Below are 24,689 nucleotides of genomic sequence, written 5' to 3'. Positions count from 1 at the left end.
TGTGATTTATAATAGTTTATTAGTTCCTGCGTATTTCTGCCGTTAATTGATTAGCAATTCATATTTGCAGAGGTCAATAGAAAGAACTCGTGAATAATAATTATTAAAGCGGAAAAGGAGAGAAAAATACAATGAAAAACATACTGAAAGTAATACACGATTTAAATGCGGCTGTAATCGGCGCGCTTCGAGTTCGATAAAGTTCGTAGACGTTCGTAAACTTCGATGGCTCGATAAACGGACGAGGTGGGGGCCGAAGCTCCGTCAGAGGTGTCGCAACAGTCCAAACCGACGGAGCAGTCGGGTTGGGTGGCCAGTACGGTGTGGTGTGTGCGTCACGAAAGCAGATAGAGCACGGAACGCAAAAACGTGATTACCGGTTGTCATGACGTTCGCGTAAGCATTGTGCATTGTGATTCGCTGCCCAAGAAACATGTTGAGTGATATCTGGTGCTCGAATTCGCTATGTACCGTCAGTGGTGCGACGGTGCAGTGCAAATTAGTGCTGGTTTTGGTACTACTCGCGATTCTACCTGATGTATACACCGAGAGCCATGGTAAGTCGTTGAAATTCTCTCACCTTTGTAAAAAAAAAAAACAAAAAAAAAACAGACAGTCAGTCGGAGTAACCGTCGTGTGTCTTGTAGTTTTCAATGGCGCGATTATTCCAACCTCCCTCTAGCTTTGTTTGTTTGGATTACTTTACGTCTTTGAAAGCTAAAAAGTTATCACGTTCTTGCCTGCAGCTATTCACTAAATCTTGTAAACATTTGTATCTGAATTGTAATTAAGCATGCAAATCGTACATGATATATGTTTGTAATATTTTTATGTGACAGTCGCGTACCGTTTACTTCGATTGATTGTCATATATGCACGTTTATGCCTATACATAGACATACCTATATGTATCGAATTTACACTGCTTCGATATACACGTTTCATTGTGGATCAGACAAATGCTTCTTCTAGTTCGTATCGTTGAGACAAAAGCTATCGAAGTAAAATACGAAAGGTAGGTCGAGAATTGTTTCGATCGTCGAATGTTTGATTTAGTCGAAGTTGACGTTTATTTTTTAAATAAAGTTGATGGAGAGGCTTGTGTATATTTAACGTATGCGCATATTGTAAAGCGCGCAGGGTGGTAGCTTTCGAGTGGCCAAACAATGCAAACCTTACTAATGTGAATATAGTGTATTTTAACGCATACATTAATGCGAACGCGTATCCTTATTATTCGATATTCCCCCGATAAAATGCAACCAATTTAACGTATTATCGTATTATATATTATAATAATTGACATTAGCAACAAAGAAACGTACAAAGTTATAACGGCCAAAAAAACAGGCGAAGAAAATCTTCGTTGTGTTTTGGAAGAAGGATGAGCTGGGTGACGTTAGACGGATCGATGAAGATTTACGAGCAAACCATACACCTAAACAGTTAATACTCGCGATCGTACCGACAATTTATAGGATATTCGGTTTAATTATTTATCAGGATAAGATGCATATAATAATATATAATATATACGTACCTCTGGAATAATAACATACCTCTCTATAACACAATATGAGACGTCTAATTTTCTTCTTCGATTCGCTATCTAGCATGGGTTGAAATATTATAAATATTAATATTCGTATCAGTCTAACGTTAGATTCCAGATTTGAAATCTAAGGAATCAATATTTGAGACTTTGAAATCTCGAAATTTGGACTGGAAGATTTGGTCATTGTTATCGATAGTTAACGAACATAAGTGGATTAAATCTTTCAGTTACAACCGACCGATTTGAGGAAGCATTTATATTAGGATAAAAAACAAACGCTATGAAATGCACCGTCGCGTCGAGGCCATATATAAGAGAGTAAACGGTTGACTCGTTGCAAGAGGTTGTTTCTGCGAGTTACAGGCTCGTTGCTTCCGTGAAACAATGTATGCTAACGAATCCGTCGAGCCCTCTCGAAAAACCTCGTCCTGGTTTTCCTAGCAAAACAATATTTTTCGCGTTACGTTTCCTAAACACAAACGGTACAGAAAACAGGCTGCGGATAGGCGAAGAAAGCAGTAGCACTAACAACGGTTTAATTATTCGTGGCGGCGCACGATCTTGCGTCGTGTGTTCGTTATTTTCTCGTCCTTCTCGGAACGCTCACTAGTCCGTGAAGGTACTCGTAGAAAATCCTTGAAAGTGTGCCTATAGTCGGTCGGCTCATCAGTCGCTGTAGGTTTTCCACGGTAATCCTGTCCATTCGTGAAACGTTTATCGATCTATAGCCTGTTGTTTTCATTCTTTTACATTCATACCGTATGTGTTATAAAAAAGTTTTTCGAAATTTCATTAAACACTGTAATCGTGTAAACACGACTGTCATAATTGTATTGGTGAAAATTGAAAGCAATCTAAAAGTGTACATGTATACTATTATTACAGAACGTTTACAGCATCAAACGAGATTAACGAAGATTGAACGTACATATTACTTTGTTTATGCGTTGTGAAACGTTAAACAATACACATCCCTCTTTTACGTAGTTACGTTCATAATTGCTCTTTAACGTAGGCTAATTAACCGAGTACCATCAATAAGTATAACATTACGAGGCTTGTTTATCGAATGTTGGAATAGAATAACTGCTGCATAGTAGAACATCGATGCAAATGATAACCATGGAACATTGACTCGAATGAAAAGTCAATAAAGACAGAGAAAGTTCGTAGGCAGTGGACGGATGTCTGGGACGTCCGGTGTGTTCGTATGATTCATTGGGCGAGACGAGCTTCAGCTACACTCAAAGTCAACCCGATCGTTTGCCTCTAATCGATGATTAATCCATCCTCCTTCAAGGCGTCGACATGGTCGAGTGGTTCTTCGAGTTGACGAGGTGTGTACGTGTATACCATCTCGTACTTTTTGGCTTGCGTTGCCTACATTATCTGCAAGAAGTTCGAATCACCGTGATTTTCGTTTCTCCTAACGCGAAAATATTTTTCAGCGTCGGTTTCGAAAATAGGAACTTGCAGTATAAACTCTCTCTTTCTGTTACACTGTCGTTTAAAACGTATCCGCACACTGCTTCTCTTTGACAAGTTCATGGAAAAATGATAGAATACTATAGCGCGATGGAATTGATTTTTATCGTAATTTCTAGTATTAAATGGTATTTCGTTACGTAAAAACTCCTTACCTGTAGATTGCTCGATTTTTCAAACTACAAATTAGACGAAGAAGATTCTTTTTCTATAACAAGCGATCATTCAATTGGAAATTTACAGGAAATTTCGTTATACACCTTTTTAGCAAAAGGATTAGTTTGCATTTGATTTGAAAATTTGGAAAAATTCACTACTATTAAAAACTAATAGAAACCTATCAAATCTACTCACGAATGGTAGTCGAAATAATTATGCGTCTCTGCGTTAATGTTCAGATTTCAGAGATTAGCGATGCGTGACAAATAATAGAAAGAACGTCTCATCGTCTGTTTCTCAATCGTTCCACTTTCCAATCGAAGTGATTCAAACGAGTTTGAGAAACTCATTGAATCGTATTTGCGAATCCGTGATCTTCTACCGATTAATCTCTCCTTTCCATTCGATTTTAGATCGCGTTTAATCAGTAGTCGCTTGTCTTTGCTCTCGTCTTTGTTCATTCTCAGAGAACTCGCTGCGATTCAAAAACGCGAGAGTCAGGGGTTAAGTAGAACGAACGATTACCATGACCACAACGCTACGATCGAGTCAAACGAGAATGATTCATGAATAGAATCATTCTATATTTACTTGGAACGAATTAACGCAATTTCCATGATCGTCAAACGACACAGTATATGCATACGGATTATATCGGTGCGGCGCGACGTTCATTTAAGTGGTTGATCATAAATATAAGCGGCGTCTAACGGGGAAGGTCGATTCACCGCGACTTCCGCTTATCGGTGACTCCGCTTACTCTCCAACCAGTCGATTTATGGGCTCTCTCGTACTCTCGGCACTCACGACGTATACTACTGTTCATAAATATGTAGAAACTTTGGTCGATTTCGATTAACGATATATGAATATTACTAAAACATATGGTAATTATGCCGTTTAATCATTTTTCCCAATTTTCATTATTTGACTCGAGTCTTTTCTTTAAAAGCTCTACTTTATTATTTAAACAAGAAATCAATCGAGGGAATACGAGAGACTAATATACCTCTGATTATTTTTATTATTAAGAAAGCAGCAAATTCTAAAATTGTCTTCTTAAATGACAAAGATGGTTCGGTCTAACGCTCGCAGATTCCGTTTGTAACTTTTTTCTTTTTATATTCTACGACGACTCCGATAGAGTAAAAATCGTTCTGCGACTTTCTTACATTCTGTCAAAAAGTAAGTGTCTATATACTTTTGAACAGCACTGTAGAATTCTGAAATCGTTTTTCGTATGCCGATCGTGCGTTTCCTGTTCCCGGCGACCGATATTAGGATCCATACCGGTTTACACGTACCAGAGTTAATCAACGCCGATGATTAACTCTGATATGCGAAAAAAGCAATGTCGTCTAACTGTAAACCACGAACACGAGTTTCTCCGTTATATCGAGAAACATTCGCGCACGTGTTCTCTGGGCGGAAAGAAGGAAAAGACTCGCAATTGCGCAGTTCCAGTGTCGTTGTTCTCTTGCCTTTGTTAACAGACACGTATCTGCCAATTTGCAAGAAGACTGTAATTAAGAATGAGTTTACGGTTGGAACAGTTGGTGATTAGGAAGTCTTATCTCTGCCGGGTCAGCGTTCATTCAAGATCGCCATAGCTTTTACATTCCGTTTGAAAGAAGAACACCCGAGATATCGAAATTAAAACTGTGGATTAATTCCCATAACCAATAATTTGTGAAATTTCTTTGTAAAATTCATTTGTTTTATTTTCAATTTTATAATTCTGTCATTTATATACAAAGACTTTGATCGAGATTTTATTAGTGTTAATAACTTGTGTTTTGTAAAATATTACTAGAAATATTAATTTACATATGCAAGACAGGCTATGAAATTAGCTGAACGTAATTAACCTGTAGTGTTTACCTGATAGGTATTGTCATTTGGCTTTGAATGTTTGCAGTGGATAAATAATTTGTTTACTCGTTTCCACGAAATCGGAGAGAATACAGTATTGAAAGCACGTTGGTAATCGATGTGTATCAACGAATGCGAAAACCGTGAATAAATAGGAGAACAATACCGAATTCTTGCTTCTACGCGCAGTAATAATTAATCATGCGTTCTCGCCGGGCAAAATGAGTATATTGGGCCATGTCGATGATTCACTTTGTGTAAAAACATATTACCTGGATTTAACGACACGGCACTCGACATTGCAAATTAGTGATATGTATGTTGCTCAATTCGGGATTACTTGTCGTGAATTCTACGAAAATGTTCGTCCATTCTCTCTACTGAAAATAATTGAATCGAATCGAGCCCCGATAATCTGATCCTGTTCTCTTCGTTTATTTGAAAATCCAACGATCTCGTCGCGTGGATCGAAACGAGACGATGTTAAAGAGTCGCGTGGAGCGTCCAACAGCGATCGAAAATCGTTAGAATGAAATACCCACGATCCATTGGACAGGGGTGATCGACGATTTTCATTTGCACGAGTCTTGATTAAACGTTCCCCGGAGCGTCTGTGACGGGGCAACAATGCGGCTGCGAGAAAGGCAATGGAACCTCGCCGCGCCACTTTACATTCTTCTTCATTGTCTAGCCGTTAAAACGAGCCGCGCCGCGCCGCGTCGAGATCACCGTCGGGCAAGGAAAAAACTGTCGCGGCGTCCGTGACGAGGGTGCGACACCCCTTCACCCTATCCGGAGCCCGAAGGAGAAACGCGTCTCCACAGAAACCACACGCTTTGGATGTTCCATTTTTTGACATATATTGCCACAAGTATTGGAATATCTCTTTGTTACCTACTTCAAACATACGCAAACCAAACTGATCAACTCCATCAGATTTCATCGTTTGATTCTAAAGAATCGAACGATGATAGTAATAATTATTAGTATAATATAGGGGCTATCCCGGGGTTTGATAGAGAAATGTGTTCTATGGATATGAATATATGTATATTCTAAACAAAAGATATTGTATCAATATCGGTCATATAGTTTTATTTAAAAAAATTTGTAACAAAAATACGAAGAGAACGAGGTAGCAAGCTTGCAGTTACTATGTTATGGGACGAAAATAGGCTTAAAATTAACATAATCGTAGCTGTGTTAAAAAATATTCCTCGCTCCTATCTATACGAAAATGACTTCATCATCTAACTATCGCCACGAAGCTCATACTGATTTTACTTCGCTTTACTGAATTAGTCAATCTTTACGTCGACTCGACACATGTATCGATGTTTTGTGTTTGATATGTTTTTCTTGCTGAACTTATCGACATAAAATCCAATGACGCGTTCTAATACTTATGGTCGACAGTCTATGTCGCAAATGGAGACTCTATACCTTTTCGATCGAGTCACTGCTGGACATTGCGGCTGAAAGCTTAAAACTTCGTCGGACAAGGCTTTTAGATAACGTTGGAAAGTTTTACTTCGTGTCCTGTGCTCCGCAACTCTTCTGCTCCTTTTTTAAGGAAATCCGGTCCGAGAATCGATGTTCCGTAGCGGCGGAAATCCGATTAATTAATCCCGGCCGAAATCGTCTTAGATTTTTTTACAAAGTTCAATGCCTCTCGAAGGGATTCAGTTCTGTCAAAGATCGCAAACTTTAGTCACAGTTTTTAGTCACAGCGTATTTATTTGCTCTGCTTGGATCGATGGTCCGGTCGTGCTTTCACGAGCAAACTTATTCTATAACTGTGTATGTACATTCCATAACTGTTAGTTCTTTCACAGAACTTGATGTGTTTCGATCATTCGCGGAGAGACGCGATCGCGAGATATCACGTCAACGAGAGTTGTAAGTTCTCGTTACGATTAAACAATCGACGCCACGAACTGATCGATTCCCTTATTTCGATTATGATAATAAGGGTAGTTCAATGAAATTTCACAGAATTAACACAACTAAATTAATGTTTATTGCAACAACTTATTAACTAGAAAGATATAAATGGAACGACAAAAAGAAATGTGACTACGTAATGCGCGATATAAGATATGTGTTGACTGTTTGGCTTCTCGAAACGTTCTGATTCTTTCTGGAAGGCGACCCCCACTACCTTCGGATCATGCCACATTCTTTTACGCCAGATAAAATAACGGCCACGAATCGACGTTTCTGGAGGTCGCCCTGCTTAATGAACCATGCGCTTGCCACTACAATGTTTGTTTTGCCGGGCAGCCGCGACGATCCGTCCGCGACATTATAGTGCCGCGACCGACAGTTAAGAATATGATCTATGGCAAGCCGCATGGCGTAACATGATGAATTTGTCATCTATCAGTGAAAGTCTTATATCTTTACATCGAATAGGTTTTTTCCATTTTTCACTCGATGATATTAGGTCGTCCGAAAAGTTTCCTTCGCTTTATAAGGAAATAATGGATGCGCAACATTTTTCATTTTACGTTATTTTGTCGAATTACGTATGATTCATTTTGTTCTATCAAGATAAAGATCACAACGTTCGACAGATTAGGTTTTATGTTTGTATAAAGATGCGTTGTTGTAAAAGACGCGTCTACAAAAGAAAGGCACTTTTTGGACAACCTAATATTAAAGTACAAATTGTATCTCTCGTATCTTTTCCCTGAAATCTTCATTTGTGAATGAAAATTCAAGTATTCGTGACCACAAGTAAGAATTTTACCTACCAAGTATCACGAGATCAGACTAGATATTCCTTATATTCTCGCATATTATGTGCATTCCGTGTATTTTTACGCTTTCAAATATCCCACAATTGCACAAATAACCTCGGTCTATTTATCGTAAAATATTTGCCAACAACGTACTGATATTGTTCAGAAACGTGTTTTCTTGCGTTTACGTGCTTCAACAAGTCTACTATATAAAAACATATTCATCTTTATAATGGCAAATACGTACGACGACACGATAATTTCCGCTATAATCGTCTCGTTAATTGCGCGGCAAGCGTAGTTAGTAAGAAAGGATAAGCCGATTGTATTTAAATTGCCGCTGCTGTATTTTATTCGTTGATTTTCTATCGATATGGCGCGTCAGTGTCTGCTACGATCTGCACGGAAATAATCACGCAGCGAAACCTGGCGTATGGAAATTGTTCACGGGACGATCGTAGGAAATCTCAATTGCTAGACGAGGATTTAAAGCAACGGGACGGGCGTAGGAAAGGCGAGCCGTTAAGGCAGGGCTCAGCAACGGGTCAAGAGCGTTAAGCTCAATGAGACGACGATCGAGGCGACGAAGAGGCTCGTGCCACGTGTGGGCAGAATTTTATAAACGATACGTGCCAGCCGTGGGCGAGTCGTACCAGCCGACGCATCGTTCGCAACATCCGCAGATTATCGCGATTTCAGTTGTTCGAAAAACCCCACGCTTCTTTTCGAACTGTTCTGTCCACGATTTCTCCACCTTCAAACTAACTTTTATAGTTCCATCTTGAACAAACTTTGCTCGAGATCTCTCGAATCTCAGAGAAATCTCGAAAAAGCGCTACAAACTGCTTTCGTCCTCTTCAAGTTGATTAATGGCACTATCTGTAGTTCGCAACTCCTACAATTCATGCTTCTACAAAAGTATTTAGATTTGAGTAGATTTTTATAATCTATCCTCTCGTATTGTAGTCCTCGCCTAATGTAGTTTAATATTACTTTGTCATGGCGTAATCACGTTTGAGTCCCAAGGGGGGATCATTGGAAAAACAGAGTCGAAAAATGCCGAACAGCGCGATAGCGCTTGTCGTAATCGATTGCGCAGAGAAACAAGCGGCGCAATAGCGCTCGTCATATTCGTTACTTTATGAAATACATCTATATTATTATATATGCTACTATTGGTACATATACTATTAGTTTATAAATATCTCAAGTTTTGTTCAATAAAAATTACCGAGAAGATAACAATGAAATACAAAATACCGTCAGTCGTCCGTAGCGTTCAAATGTACTGGGACTTTTCGACACAAAATCTAAACAGCGCAATCGCACTGTTTGGCACTCACACGGTTAAATCTACGTTCTCGGATCTCGCCATTTACCATCAACGGAGAACGTGTATCAAATAAGTAAATAATAATAATAATAACTTTAGACTATGAGAAACCGGAAATGAAGTTCGTCCTTGGTCTATCTTGTCGTCTTAGTCGACGTTATTTCTGCAATCGTTAAAATCGTGTCACATTCGATCGGTTCGCTCGATTCGCGGACGATGAAAGTTTCATCGATCGACCTTCGAGACTCCGGCAATGGGCAGAGTCCTAGATTCCTCCGCGGTGTTGGTGTTGCCAATGTCGGAATTGATTTTGAAACGGGCGTTCTTGAAGGAAAACGGGATCCGGTCTCCGAACGAAACGGTGTCTCTTAATCTCACTGTGTTTAAAGGCGCGTTTCTCTACGTAACATACGGACGCGGACGTTTACTGCGAGAGACGATCGTAAAGCTTTCCGCTGGCGAAGCGTCGAACGGATAGAACTAAAATAAAAGTCCAGCTGTGGCATATGGGCGCCACTATCACGGTTTAAATTACCATCAGTTTACTCTTTCACCCTTTCTCCATGGCTGGAGTTCCCGCGAACCGAACCGGTTCGACGCCCAAGTAACCCCGTCACGCACATTTGAAATTTAAAACGAGTTACGCGAACGTTTAAACGTACACGGTCGAGGACGACTCTACTTTCAATTGTGACGAAAATACCGCTTCTTTTCCTTCTTTTTTTATTCTGCCAACCGTGGCAATAAGATCTCGATCAATTGCAATACCGCTAGGTTAACTAAGAACGCTGAAACTTATCGTCAAAAATACATTGTATATCTTTTTGTCGATTCTGTTCTTCTCGTTGGCAAGTGGTTACATTTTCATGCGAGGGTAAGAAATAAGTTTTCCTCGAAGTCCCATTGTGGCCTGATTTCCAGAGTCGCGTTCGTCTCGACATCTCAAACGTTGCACCGTTATTTCGGACAGTAGGTCGTGGCAATTGACACGAGGGACTCTCCTTGACTCCAGCCCTGTTTAACCATCCAGCCATATTTTAAGGAAAAACAAGTCGGGCAAAGCGAACCGCGAAGAAGATTAATTACCCGATTTCCCGAGCGTTATTTTTGCAATTTTTACATTGCTTATTTATTCACTCTCTATTTTTCTAAAAATATATTCAAATTTACCAAATAAACTTGCTTCGTCATTTTGAAAAGTTGACGATCATGGGGATTCAATGTTTCGTTCGATGGTTTAAATCCATGATTACATCACTATACGTTCTTTCTACTCTTTTTCTACCTTTCGTTTCCGAAATTGATCCAAAGTGTGGCTTCCAAACAATTCATATGTACTCTATAATTATTACTGTCCACGAAGTATGAAATTATGTGTCGATTAATTAGACACGATACAGAGGGTGTAAACAAGCAAGCAAAATTATACAGATGGGGAGAGAGAGGCACGAAGGTAGTGTTGACGATGCAACAACGTGGCCAGGCGGCAATCATCGAATCCCCTTAGCGAGTGGCGTTCATTGTACTTCCGAGTCTCATTGAAGCCCGGCTATTTCCGTCGAGGCTTTCCAAACACGCCGACCATTGGAACGAAATTATGCGACGCGTGCCAGCGGCCGCCATATGCTCTCGAATTAAGCTCGCTTTGCGAACTCGTGGCTTGGACCCGTGAATGCCCAGGAAACCGACGACCCCCCCTGTTCCAATTCCACCTAGAGGATAATTGCGCGAGGAGACAATGCCCTGGTTCGCAAACTTGACGACTCGTTTCGAGTTTCGAGTCGGTTTACGACTCGACCGCTTAATCGCTGCTCCCAACCGATTCGCGTCGATGTCACGTAGCGTTACAGATGTTCTTCGCGTCGACAAACGTTCCTGTCCTTCGGCAGCCCGTTATTTCACGCTCGTTGTTACTTGTTGCTCGTCGGATGATCGTCATTCGGAGTGGACCAACGAAACACACATTCCATCTTTCCTCTTCCGTCTCTATTTATTACTTCTCTAACACTCTCCGTGCTTTTTGGACTATTTTCGGTCGAATAGTATCTTTTCATCGTGAGAAAATCCTTTGGCTTATACTCGTTTGCCACTTTTGTACTCTGAGGAAACAGTATGCTATAATGAGTCACGAAAAGCATCCGTATTGTCTTCCCTCAATTAACAAGTTTGAATAATTCATATGTTTTCGCGAAACAAGTTTCGTCATTTTGAACAACGAGAATGTTAATTAATTAAGCTCCGTTATTCCAACATCCGCATCATTGAGGAGAATTTTAAAATTAACGTACGAATGTCCATGATTCATTGTATTTTCAGGAACGTTATACATTTTATTATTGTTACATAACTTTGGCGTATTATTCGATTGTTCGATCCTTTGTTCGAGGTAAATTTGTTTTATAAAAATGGGAAATTATCTTCCTCCGCTACAAGCTTCGTTCTAAAATGTCAAGAAAGTAGGTACAACACAGATTGCGCTACACTAATCACCAAGTTAGCAAGGTGCGACGTCACGTTTCACGTTCATCACATTGCGGTTTGAAATAATTGTATCCCATTGCGTAATCTCATTTGCATCCGAGTCGACTGTTCTCCAGTTTTGCGGTGACGCTTCTTATTTCCGGTCGAATCTTCTGCACATTTCTTCAAGGTGACATTACCAGTCATCGTGATCGTTGGAATGTTTTATTGGTTGTTTGCAAGCGTTGCATCCAGGCCGCGGATTTTCTTCTCGTTGAACGATTCAGCGGTCAATTCGGATCAAGCCACCGGAACAGAGTCAATCTGGACCAATTATGCAAATCGCCGTGTTACCGTTAAATTGCATCCGCCGAGTGCGGCATTAACGTCGGACTTTTCATCGCGAACGCGAAAATTATAGGACACGTTGATTTTTTTCTCGCGTTGTCCCACGCCTCAAAGTTCCCTCGGCGAAAATGGATATCGTGGAATCCGTTTTTGACCGAGTTCGTACAGAAAATGCGACCACCTCGAAGGCATTTCCTTTGAGTTCTAGTTCGCGTCTCTGTCGAGATAAACGCAGGGAAGAATTTTTACGAGAAGAGCGTTTCACACTTTTATGAGAATGTAGCGCGGTTCGATTTGTCGTAAGAATCAAATCTTACTCGGTATAGTAGGACAGGGTTATTTAAGCTGCTCAGAAACCATACTGCTCTAACGCCATAAATCGAAAAGTATAGAGAATAACGATTATGTTATAAATATTAGTTCGTAGAATTTATTTATTATTTGGAATTTGCGATTCTTTATCCCATTTCCTCCTGATAAATATAAACTTGTGAAATCAAGTAATATTCGTCTTTAAGAAACCAGACAAACAGGTAAACCGCTTTTTGACAGTTTTGTCCCACTTTTTGCAATTTCTTTAAAAATTGAAGGAAATGTTTGTGACGAATCATACGAAGTTATTGTACTATTAAATCGACAAAGTAAGTCCATATGTAAAAACAGGTCACTCGTCACTTTATAAACGATTTACTAAGTGCATGTAAAAAAGATTCGTGCACTTAATCTATTTAGCACGATTAGTCGAATATTCAGTCATAATTTGATTCACATAACTTCAGTAATTTAATTATTTAATAATTTATTTAATAATTTAATAATCGAAGAGAAAATAGGTCATTAAGTTCGGCAGTTTTTAAGTATAGGTAGAATTCGGTTGAGAATTCTCTTAAGATCAAGAAAAGATGCTACCAGAGAGAAGTAGCTACTAGAGAACAGTAAAAGATACGATCAAACGATCGAATTGCACCATTTCGTATATTAGCTAGAATTCCGAAAACCTGGATCGTTGAAATCTGTCAGAATCACAAGTAGCGATCTTTATACTTTGAGTCGAGTCAATGCGAGAGTTGGCTTTTCAAAGCGTTCTTTATACTTTAGCAACCACTTCTTTTAGATTCTCGTATTCATCGTCGAAACTTTACCAGCCAAACATCGACCAGATTCCACGAATCTTTCTCCTCATCGGAAGTCTATCTTTACTCCGTCTTTATAGCTCTCGTAAAGTCGAATCAGTGGTCGATGTATTTGTTTTCAAAAAGATCGCCTTTCCTAGTGAAAAAGTTCCCTTGAACTCTTTCTAAGTATCGTTGCTCTCGATGATACATTGAATACATTTGAGATACTTTTTCAACTCTCCGACTATTAACGAGCTGCATATTTGATCAATTTCTTAATTTCATTAAACAAGTACACCGCCAATGTTCAATTTAAAAAAAAAATCAAATTACCTACTTCCATGAGCTGGTTTATTACAAAAAGATTACGTAGATGATAGCAAACTCGAAGAAAAACTTCTAATTAATTGAAAACGTATATTAAACTTTGTACCATCTAATGATTTTTCGCATCAGTACGAAAATTTGATACCATAAAAATAGAATGTAGGACTTGATACAGAGTCTATATTTAATATGCATTCAATTACTCCGCTTTGCTCGATTCTGGTTCATCAAACGATGATAATGTGGCGAATGCTTGAGGCTCCTCGGCAGTGTTATTTAATTTCTATGATCGTGACAAACTGAAAGATACTGAAATCGTAAACATAGGGGTTGCGGTCTCCAAACAATCTTACTTTGTCAATGAATGTTAGTATCGCGTAATGATAAAAATTCTTTAACTCTTCGCCTTATCCATCAAGTGAAATATCGAACACTCGCGACGATGATGAGCAGAACGTCTGCCAGATAAGAGTGAAATAGTTTTCCGATGTGCTATCTCTGATTAGGGAATTCCAGTAGCGTTCTACGTTTCAAGATCGTCCGTTAGTCCGGAACTCGAAGCCGTGTTGCGGATGTCCGATGTCTTGAGTAGTTCTCGGAAAGATTCCGAATTACATATTCTTCTTCCTCTCTCGACCACAGTTCTGCTCATCACGCGTGACTAAAGATACAATAAGTTTCACGTTGCGTGAATCATCGCACGAGAGGTCACGTTCTTTCTTCCCAGAATCATTTTACGGTTCGAGTAGTACTTACGTCGTCAAATGCGTCGGGACACCTCGATGTGTCATAGAAAAAAGGAAAGAACGAACGTTCAAAGAGGAAAAAGCGTTTGTCAGGAGGACGAGCGTTTTTAAGATGCGTGGAAACCTTCGTTGCTTTTCACGTTACTTTCCCTTCGCTGTCGCTTAATTCGAGAAAAGAGTAAAAATCAAATCCCGATGACCAAGATGTTTATGCACTTTTTAGAACTTTGCAGGTACACGAATGCATAAAATTCACTAGTAAAATTTACATATTTAATTCGGTATATTTATTATATCGTTAAAATGTCGCTGTATCGAATATACGACCCTCCTTAGTTAAAACGTTTTACCTACCATTTCGAAACTTTTTATCATCTTCTTTACGCCATCTCTGTTTTTCCTGCTTCTTAATTACGTGAATTCTGTGCATTTTTGCAGCTTTGGAATTTTCCAAAAATGCATAAATTTTCCCGGTATAATATTATACTTTCCTCGCAGATGACAACGCAGTTTTCTCTGTTGCCCAGCTTTCGATTCATATCGTCGGATAAAATGAAAAAGACTTTGCTACCAAGAACGTTCGAATGACTTCTATGACTCACACACAATACGTCGTCGGATCGTTCGACGTCGGATCTTCGCATCGATCGATCGATCGAGATAGTTTTTGTAATCCCACCGTCGTGCTCGTCCGTTTGTGGTAGCCACGTGTCCCTTGGTTTCCCGATTACTCTTCAGTTCTTCACAAAGAAAAGAACTGTAGAAGGGTGTGGCGTAGCCTGAGAGGAAGACTGGCGTCGCCACGTGATCCAAATCTATTCTCGGCTTAACAATGGATCACATTCTTAAGGCGACTACTAGTCTAGACTGTATCTTGGAAACCGTACTACCGAAACGTCTCTTCTTTTTTCGTTTCACCAAGCCACCCGACTGCAAGTCTTCCATCCGAGCGTGATTCAATGTCATAAATTGAATCACTCTATTTGTTAGCTAGACTATTTGCTCAAGACTATTTGGATGTTCAATTCGATTTTCCGCGTTCGCCGTGTTTATAGAAATTGCACAGGATTGTGTTCCTTGATTCAGAAAATTGGGAAATCTATTGGAAAGCAATCGAGTGCAACCTTGAATCTGGTGTGACACGTGTATAGTGGTTATACATATATGTATATACACAACGTTTCTCGTCTAATTCATATAGAACATTCTCGGTGAAGTTTACGTTAGAAGATTTTTCAGACTAACGCGTATCGTTCTTAAGTACAAATGGTTATTTTGCAAAATAATCTGTGTTTCTTTGGTAATTTAAATAATTATCATATTTTATATGAAGCAAAAAGACGTCATAATACTTATGAACTGAGATTTGCGTATCACCTCCGGTATCCATTAAGAGCTCGTTTCGATTCATATCAGATATGCGTACTACTGACGTCGATATGTTAGTTGCACGCTGTGCAGCATCAAAGGATGTACGACGAAACGTTGCTGGTTCGATGGCTCGCTGTCGAGTGGGCGATAATTTTTATTCGTTTTCGATGATAAATGAAACGACGAGTATCTATGCTTTCATTCGAGCATAGAGATACTCGTCGTGTCGCAAGAATAGTAAGTAGACCATCGAACTAGAATAGGGGTCGATGCATTGCGAACGAACGCTTTTCCATAGATCCGTGGCCAGAGCGTCGTCGCGTCTGTTTCTTCTGTCAAGTTATTCCCGTCGTGACAACGATCGTAGTATTTCTCGTGGGGTTGTTCGCCTAAAAGTAGATTCAGTAGGACGCTTTTAAATTCAACCGACTGGATTCTAACCGCTGCAGGATGTCTCGTGGTTCGAAAGCTTCCGTTTCCCGCTCTCCGATACCACCTTTTTCTTAAGAAAATTTTCTCCAAAGGATCCAGATGATTCGGCATGCCATAGTTTACCGAGTATATAGCGTTTGATCGAAAGCTGCCGCTCTATTTTCATGTATATCGCGAGTCATCGAATTACGGTAGAATCTGGCCCATACGAAAATATTAACGCGATATTAACTTATCTTCCTAAATGAACGCGTTATGCGTAATCTATCAATTATATCGAAAATTATACTAAAAAATTGAAATTGTAACAATTCAAACGTATTATATAAGTTAATAATAAATAAAGTTAATATTATATAAGTTGATAATAAAATAATGTTGAAAGGGCTAGTGAGAATCATCGTTTTCACCCGTTAGATTGTATTCTCTGAAGGAAAGATGATCAAGTCCGCTTGAAGGCAGCTTACGAGGAACGAGAGAGGGCAGATGTTTCGGAACCAAATGGTTGGCGATCGAATTAATACGAGTTGAATTCTAGCTCTTCTTGTAAAATGTATCTTCGGTAACGATATTTTCTGTCGTGTTGGTCTCGTACCAACTTGACCGATTTTTGCTGAATTCTTTTCAAATCTTTCACTGCGTTCTATGGAAACTTCCCTCCTGGGTTTACGGATTCGCACCTGGACTCCTCCATTTCCGACGAATTGTTCGGTTTTACCTGCATCCCTAGCCGGGCTCGATCACTCGTAGCCCATCTGTCGATCTTAATCGGTACGCACGTTTAGAAAAATGGTTCTCAACTCGCTGTCCCCTACAAAAGGTGTCCCAAAAAAAAAAAACCAAATAGCTTTAGCGGTATTGTTTGATAGATTATTGTAAGGAATAGCCAAACAATCTCATTTTTTTCCAAGTACATTCCTCTTAGCGACGATTAAATGAAACCTTCACATAAAAAAATGTGATTCTTCTAAATCAATAGAAGTGGAAATGGAAGTGAAAAGTTGATCTTACGTTCTTATAATTGCCATAGTCCTCGTGTGTGGTGAATCAGTCATTCTCGTAACGGCATGGCAAGAGGAAATGGGAACAGTGTATCATGAATGACGAGGGAGTAAATTTTCGTGGCACGAGCCTGATGGCCGACAGCTGGACGAATTATGTAGATGATTTTTCGAAAAGTCGAAGGCTGGTGGCTTGATCTGGCACGCTTATAACGTAAAACTGTATCTTTTTCTTTCGTTAACGCGATCGTTAAAATTTTACGAGCAACACCGACATAGACTTTTTATTCGCGTGTTAGTGGGTCACGCGCTAGTTTTATGCTTCCAAACAAGAAAATCATTAGGTGCCTAGAAATAAATCCAAGATCTTCTCAAATATAATGGTATATAAATAAAATCTTGTAACAACGTAATAATTAATGGCAAAACATTCTTATCGTCAATGAAGATTTTCTTTTCAGTTTCAATCTTCTGCTGTTTCTGCATGTTTGCAGTATACGATGAATTTTTTTACCGTCATTTCCAACCTCAATTTTCTACCTGAGCAATTTCACGTGATGCAAGGTACTTGGATGATAGTTGAATGCGGAGAATAGAAACTCTTTTATGGATCGAAACTGTGGAAAGTCGTACAAGCAGTCCATTTTCACATCATAATTATAAATAATCTTTCGATAAATTCCAAATAATTTTTCTTCGCAGATTTTGCAATTTTTTTAATTGACAAGCTTTATTCTTCCAACTTACTCTTTATTCAATTTTTGCCTTATACGGAACACAAGAGAGAAAGTACGTACAGCGAGCAACGTCGCGGAGAATAACAAGAGAAAATGAGTAGTAGAAGAAAGTGGAAAGGAAGATTATTATTAATCGCAACGTCTGCAACGGTTGTCAGAGGCGAGCTTTGCCAAGCCTCTCTTCCAGTCGCTTTCAATTTGCCCGAATTTTAAGGGAAGCAAAGGGAATCGCGGGCTTTGCGTTTCCATTCGCCGAAGCTGCAATATTCCCTGAAACGGCGAACCGGTTAAATCGCGAAATTCATTGCTATTGCCCGGCAACAGTTGAACGAAGCCTGTTATCGTTTATTGCGCTATAAATCAGGACGACGGTAACAATAATTGAATCGTTTCTTCGCGTCGATATTTCACATTTTCCTGCGTCATTTCCGGTTTCATTTGTTTCACAGTTTAGCTCTGCTTATTAATGATTCGTTTCTCGAATTGATAGAAAAAGTGGAATTTTCTGAATAGTTAGAGCTTCCTATGTTACGTGTATATCGCCGTATAGGTCATGCTTGTTACCGAGAAAATTATCGTTAAAAACCATCGATAGATACGATTTTCTCGATTAATTTTATTATTTATCCGTGAGTTACACAGTCGAATTAAAATACGCACGATTCTATAGTATGCAATAATTAGCATTTACGAACGCGTCATACGTTGAAACGAGATGATGTTAAAATTATGTACGTCCCAATGATCATTTCGCCCAAAGTAGGCAAGTGTTCGGTCATTTATGAACGTGAGTGTATCTTCGATACACCTTGGAAACTATCGACTCTGTTTCAGGCGATAATACGAAATTGATACTTTTCCGAGTGGATCGTACGTCCCGGAAGCTTCGACCGTTTTATAACGTCACGTTGTTCTCTTTTTTCTTTTTCTTTTTTTCTCGTTTTTCTCGTTTTCTTGCACGTTATCGTGAAAAGCAGATGCGGCTTGGCTGGTTTTTCCCGGATTTCTGTTCTCTGCTATCTAGCCCGGACACACTCCGACCGGCTGAAATAATAGGAAAAGGTCGTGGCTTTACGGAAGCGCAGAGTAGCTGCGAGCTTTTCGTCAAAAAGTTCACATTTTAAACATATTCCTTTCTTTCCTCGTGTTATCTCTTTCCTTTTGATAAGAGGAACAGACTCTGGTCGAAAAAATCTGTCTAATACGGACAATCGTTCGGGGGGCCGTTGTAGAAGCGTGAAATCGCTCGTTAATCTCGTTTCTCGATTAAACTCGCAGCCGGTTTTTCATACTTTCGCAGATGAAAGTTCTGTTGTTTCGAGACGGCCTGGCGAAACTTGCTGACAAAAGCCGGGCCAATTAACTCGAAATTAACAGCGCCGCGATGAATTTAATGGGAAAAAGACTAGCTGAACCGTTAAACTTTTTACCTATCGCGAGTTCTTTTCTCTTTTTAACACGTTTTATCGTTCGCCGCTCCCTCTAGCATTTCCTCCCATTCACTTCAGAACATCTCAAATAAAGTTCAATTATTTCGCGTTGCTGACTTTGTTAACAGCAAGTGCACTGCTTCTTACTGATTCTTACTGCCATGAAATTCCAATTGAATTTGGAAGATGCTGGAGACAATACGAGGTCGTGAAATTGGTCAGTAGTTGAAGTTTACCTACAAGCGTCGTGGCCGAAAGAGATAATAATTTGACACGTTTAGGGAGGAAAGTATTTACGCTTGTAAATAACTTTAACGAATATAGCACGTGTATCGTACGAAACATTTTGAAATTTCATCAGCACTGTCGTGACGCTCGACTATCATGATGATATTGGTAAAGTTTGGAACAAATGTGGAAACGTACGTAGAAGCTACAAGATATTGAGCGCAAGTACAGTGGCGGAAGAAGGTTTAAAATATGTGAAACTGTACCTACATGAGTATGAGTAAAACTTATATTAAACATCTTTTTCGTGTTAAACGTTCGTCTATCACAGAACTATATCGTAGTACATTCGTTTCTCTCGTCAATTATAGTTCAATTTTGTGAAACTATATCGTTTCTCGTTTCGGTTTTATTCTTGAAACTGCAAAACTTTCTTTTCGCCATCGCTGTACATATTTCTTAACGATCGTAAAGGTATTTTTAAACGGGCAAAATAGTTAACGAGACTTCCTTTAACGCTTATTACGTATATGTTTTAAGGTGACTATTTTCATTCACGTTGTATAGAAAAAGTCTTGAAACATTCTGTACTTTTGTCCATTGCAACGCGAACTGCCACATCGTCTGGCTTATAACGTACGATTTAATTTCGGGCAAACGACCGGTCAAAATCCACTGGCCACGCTATGAGCGGCCGATTTAACTGGGCTCTCGGTTAGGTGCGAGACGACGATGACTCACGTGCCAGGTTCGTTGGCTTCGCCGACGTTTTATCGACTTTCCATCGTCGACTGGATGTGCACGCAGGCGGCGCACGGTTTGTTGTTCCGCTAATACACAGGAGGCGCATTTAGGAACGAGAAATAGTGACTGGCAAGTGCCAGGTTCGCCCAGCGACATCGATTACACACACGCGCTTCTGCTAACGGTACACGATCGCAATAAAACGAGAGTAAACGTTACGAGCGGTTTGGAGCCAAGAGTATCGACGCGTCACGCGTGACTCGCTGATAGTCTGCGGGAGAATGTCAGGAACCACGGAATGCAAAGTAAAAGGAGTACAATTGTTCTCGCTCGGTGGTAACGACAATTGCTCGAACACGCTCGCTTCACGTTCTTGCTAGTACCTTCTCCTTCTCTCTTTCTCTCTCTCTCTCTCTCTCTCTCTCTCTCTTCCTCTTCCTTTATCGTTCTCTGCGATTTACGTTATGAGATTAAAGTAGGAAACTTGGCAGAGCGGTGGCTGGTGGTTTCACCACGATAGTGGGATCGAAAATGGCCCTCGACTATTAGAATCTGTAACTGCGCGAAGATCAAAAGCAAACGAGATTACGAAGACTGATGGATGTGGTGCTTTATAGTCTCTGGTCATCGAATTACACGCGAAGGATTACAGGAGAAAATCTTGATACTATTTGTATTGATTTCTTTGATTTAATGGCACTTTATGACAATGTGACACGGTTAAAAATGGAAAGAAACGGAAAGACGTACCTATGTGTTGTACATTGTCGAAGCTTTGCAAAATCAAAGATAAAACTACATTCTCCGAACTGCGTTTTAAAATTATGAGTATGGTGGAAAAATACACCGTTTGCCCTCAAAACCAAGTAGCAAGATAATTTCGATAACATGCTCTCCCATGAAAGGTAGAAAACGTGGTTTATCGAGTTCTTCTGTATCTTCGCAATTTCATTTCTTTAACTGCTAAATATATATACTAAGCGTTGTTAATTAGGTTCTACAAAAATACACGAAACAAAACATGATTTCTAACGGTCGTTTAATTCCCTTCTACTATGGTAGCGAAGGTGGATCAAAGTTGTAATTTTTTCGCTATGGAACAGCTACTTTAAAACGCTGTGCGTCATGTCCAATGACCGTCGCAATCATCACCGTATGTAGATCCCTAAAGCGAACACGAGAAAGGCGTCGTAAGTCGGAGGGCTTCGTAATATCTTGGTCGACATCGGTCGACCGGCTTACGTGTGCGTCTTACCTGCGTCGTGAGTGTGCTTTTGTTTGACCTCTTGGCCGCTCCGTGCTGCAACTTCCCGTTAACCTCGTCCAATCGTCGACTCGTTCCTTCGAACGAAACTTTCCACGCGATTTTTCAACACACATACTATCGTTTCGAACGAACAGAACGAGTTGTTCGCGACGAGGATTTAAAATATTCGAATAAGACGTTATTTCCGGTGGGAACAAGACGATAAAAGGCAGCGTAATCTCGGGTCAACGATATCGTGTTTGCACGAGTGTCGTATTTTTCACCGACCTGTTCTATCGACGTAGTAAAGAGGAAGACCTACGACAAGCCGCAAATACGTGATCGGAAGTTCTCGAACCGAGTCGCGGTTACATCCTCCAGAATCTTGGGAAACCAACCACGTGATCGACCGGAAGCGCGTCTAAGAATTGACAGTGAGATAAATCGTTGTACGTAATTCGAAAAATTTCCAAGCTGACGTTAATTATGGCAAAATTTTACGCATACGTAAAATCAAATTGTTTAACGAATCGTTGACGGAGGACAAAAATCAACGTCCTTACTTTTTTGAAAGTCAAAGGGCGGAAGATCTGAATCGACGTTTTCCGTTTCACTTAATCCGATATATTTTCCAAAAATGTACCAGAACTGAGGCAAAATTTACTTTACGGTACACTGACAACGATGTGTTCAAACAGTATACGACCATTGGAACGTGAATTTAGCGATATTTCTGGTTACAAATTTACGTACAGCTACCTAATCATGCATTCTCGCGTTTGTTCCTGCATAATGGTCGATATCTGCCATCCTTCTCGTTTGCACACTCTACGTAAATGGTGAAAACGCAGCTGTACGAATATCATCCAGAGAATACATATATATGTAGAAAAGATGGGACTACATGGAGCTTCGAACAATGGAATGTTATTCATATGTAAAATTTGTCTATAAATAGCAACGGTCCGAAAACTTGCCGAACTTCTCGGTCTCCACAAGTGACCTGATCGTTGGAACAAACTTTAGAACGATGCAAAACTTCGATGGCCAAAAGCTTACATACTGCAGCGTGCCAAGTTCTGATTGGCCTTCGAGTTAACCACGTAATCTCTTTGTTCGATACAAAGTTGTCGAAGAGCACCTGCTCGAAGAGAGAAGCTCGAACGTCACAACGAGTATTATCTTTGCGTGACTCGAAGAATTTTATCTTTTCCTAGCTTAAGCCCCGCTAGCGCGGAGATTTGGTTAATATAGCGCATCGATTATTCAATTATCACGCGAATGTCGCGCGCGGTGAAGTATTTTTGCTGGCGACGCGACGCGTGGACACCGGCTTCCCGAGCGTTGTCATAATTACGCGCTGCGTCGTCGTTAAGGGACATTCGCAAGAAGCGCGGTTTAATTAAAGTCGTCGTAAATAGGCGGGCTCGCGACAGTGTCTCACAGACGTGCGCCATCCTCGCTGCAAATCGCTCTGTCGGGACTTTCGTTGATTAACATGCAAGTAACGCGTCGCGACGACTCGCGTTAATTATCGCGTTCGAACCGATGTTCCGACGTCTCAGAGACCTTCGCTATTCGTACGCCAAGTACGTACTTGTGCACAATTTCCCGACTGCGTTTTCGGCTGCGTGAAAGCGCGAGGACGGAAATCGCATGTAAAGAGAATCGTCAAGAGTCGGAGAAAATTGTCGGCAAACGAGACGATCGGCCTTAAGTCTCCTTCAGATTAGACAATTTACGCGAATTCGATTCGTTCGAGTCAAAGTAACATTCGAGCATCGATGTTTAATGGAAAACGATATCCAAGGAAGTAGTTACGCACGTGCACTGTCGGCTATAAATATTAGGACACCTGGTCGTTGTATGTATCGGAAAACTATATAGTAGATTTCACTTTATGTAGAGTTTTATCACGAGATGCGAATATTTTATTATCGTGCAAATGGAGTAACAAATTTATAAAAAAACAATTAAAGATTGAAATGTATAAATACAATATATTAATCGTCGTTTTTAATGATACTTAGTAACATTATCTAATATTTACGATCAGTGTATCATGTGAAATATTAATTGCGACGTCGATTATAATTAAGAACATTATGTAAATGAAGATTAAAAAGAGAAGGAAAGCAGTTTTAGAATTCACTACGGTGTCAATCGACTTCGTGTCATCAAAATTGTCTTTTTATTTGATTTCGAAGCTAAATACGTTTCTCCATATTCGTACTCGCGTCCATCTTTTAATTCTGACCAAATGATATATAGCTAATTTATTTTATTTATATTTGTCAATAGTGTCGAGTTCATCCAACTTCCACAGCTTATTCGATCGCTTGGTTCTTAATAAATGAACCGCGGATTTTTACGCATTTATGGTACGTTGTAAAAGTACAAAAATATACAGAGTTATATAATATTCAAGAATATATCAAATATTCAGTGTGCAGCGATCTTTGTAATTTTTACCAAGCGAAATAAATTTCTACACACGTTGCTTTCATTTCTTTCGTTTTGCTTTTAAAAATACGAAATTGCATAAAAAACCGCAGTTTATCAATAGATTAATTCGAGCGGCGCTCGTTAAAGGGACGTGTGGCAATTTCTGCTTCCAATCGACGTCTCTTTTCCCCGGTGTTCCGTTAATTGCGTCAATTCCATATTTCGTTCATTCCTTGCCAATTCCATATCTCGTTGCTCGCGATGGTTCGGTGGGGAATTTCGTAACTTTCAGGGGTCAGCAGTTTTTAAAACCTCGACCGTACGTTTTCAATATCGGTCGATCGATCGATCGGTCGGAGGAACTTTCGGATCACGTGCCGAGTGTACGTGCTCAAAAATACGGCGCGTGAAAGATCGTACATCTAACGGAAGCGCTTCCGAGTTCTTTTTACGACGATTTCCACGGAAAAACCGAGATGGAAACTTGATGAGCTGTTTTGAATGTTGTCGCGTATAAAAGCTGGGAGGAAATTGAATTGAATTGAATCGTGGGACGCTAATAAAATTCAAGCCGGCGATGGGATATTAATTTCATCTTTGTTTTGTACGCGAATGAAGTTTGTTTAATTAAACGGACGTAAAAGTACGCGGTACGGCGATCCTGGAGAAATTGCAGCGTGAGTCAGAGAAATCCCGAGCGAATGTGTTTCGGATCGATACTCGCGGATACGGAAAAGTTGCGAGAAGGAGTGGACATTGTTGTGTCTTTCAACGGTTCTTCGAAACTTGAAAATGCTTGTCCCGGTCGAAAGTTGAAAAGAAAGTTTCTCGAGCGACGCTTGTTTTAACGGGAAGTATTTGCGCTTACGTTTGAATTCATTGGTATTGCGTAGCTGGTGTTTTAGTATTCT

General features: G+C 39.9%; 1 protein-coding gene across 1 annotated transcript in view; it reads left to right on the top strand.

Annotated features, from left to right (window-relative positions):
• The first annotated feature begins 254 nt into the window (after positions 1-254).
• The window catches only part of LOC126870600 (uncharacterized), a 71,226-nt gene continuing 46,791 nt past the window's right edge, over positions 255-24,689 (top strand). The window contains exon 1 of the mRNA XM_050628431.1: positions 255-557. Coding sequence (XP_050484388.1) covers positions 434-557 — 124 coding nt within the window. The 5' untranslated portion in view covers positions 255-433. The remainder of the gene's footprint in view (positions 558-24,689) is intronic.

The sequence above is a fragment of the Bombus huntii genome, chromosome 10, assembly GCF_024542735.1.
Source record: "Bombus huntii isolate Logan2020A chromosome 10, iyBomHunt1.1, whole genome shotgun sequence".
In the NCBI taxonomy this organism is placed as follows: domain Eukaryota; kingdom Metazoa; phylum Arthropoda; class Insecta; order Hymenoptera; family Apidae; genus Bombus; species Bombus huntii.
This window is presented reverse-complemented; position numbering and strand designations above follow the sequence as displayed.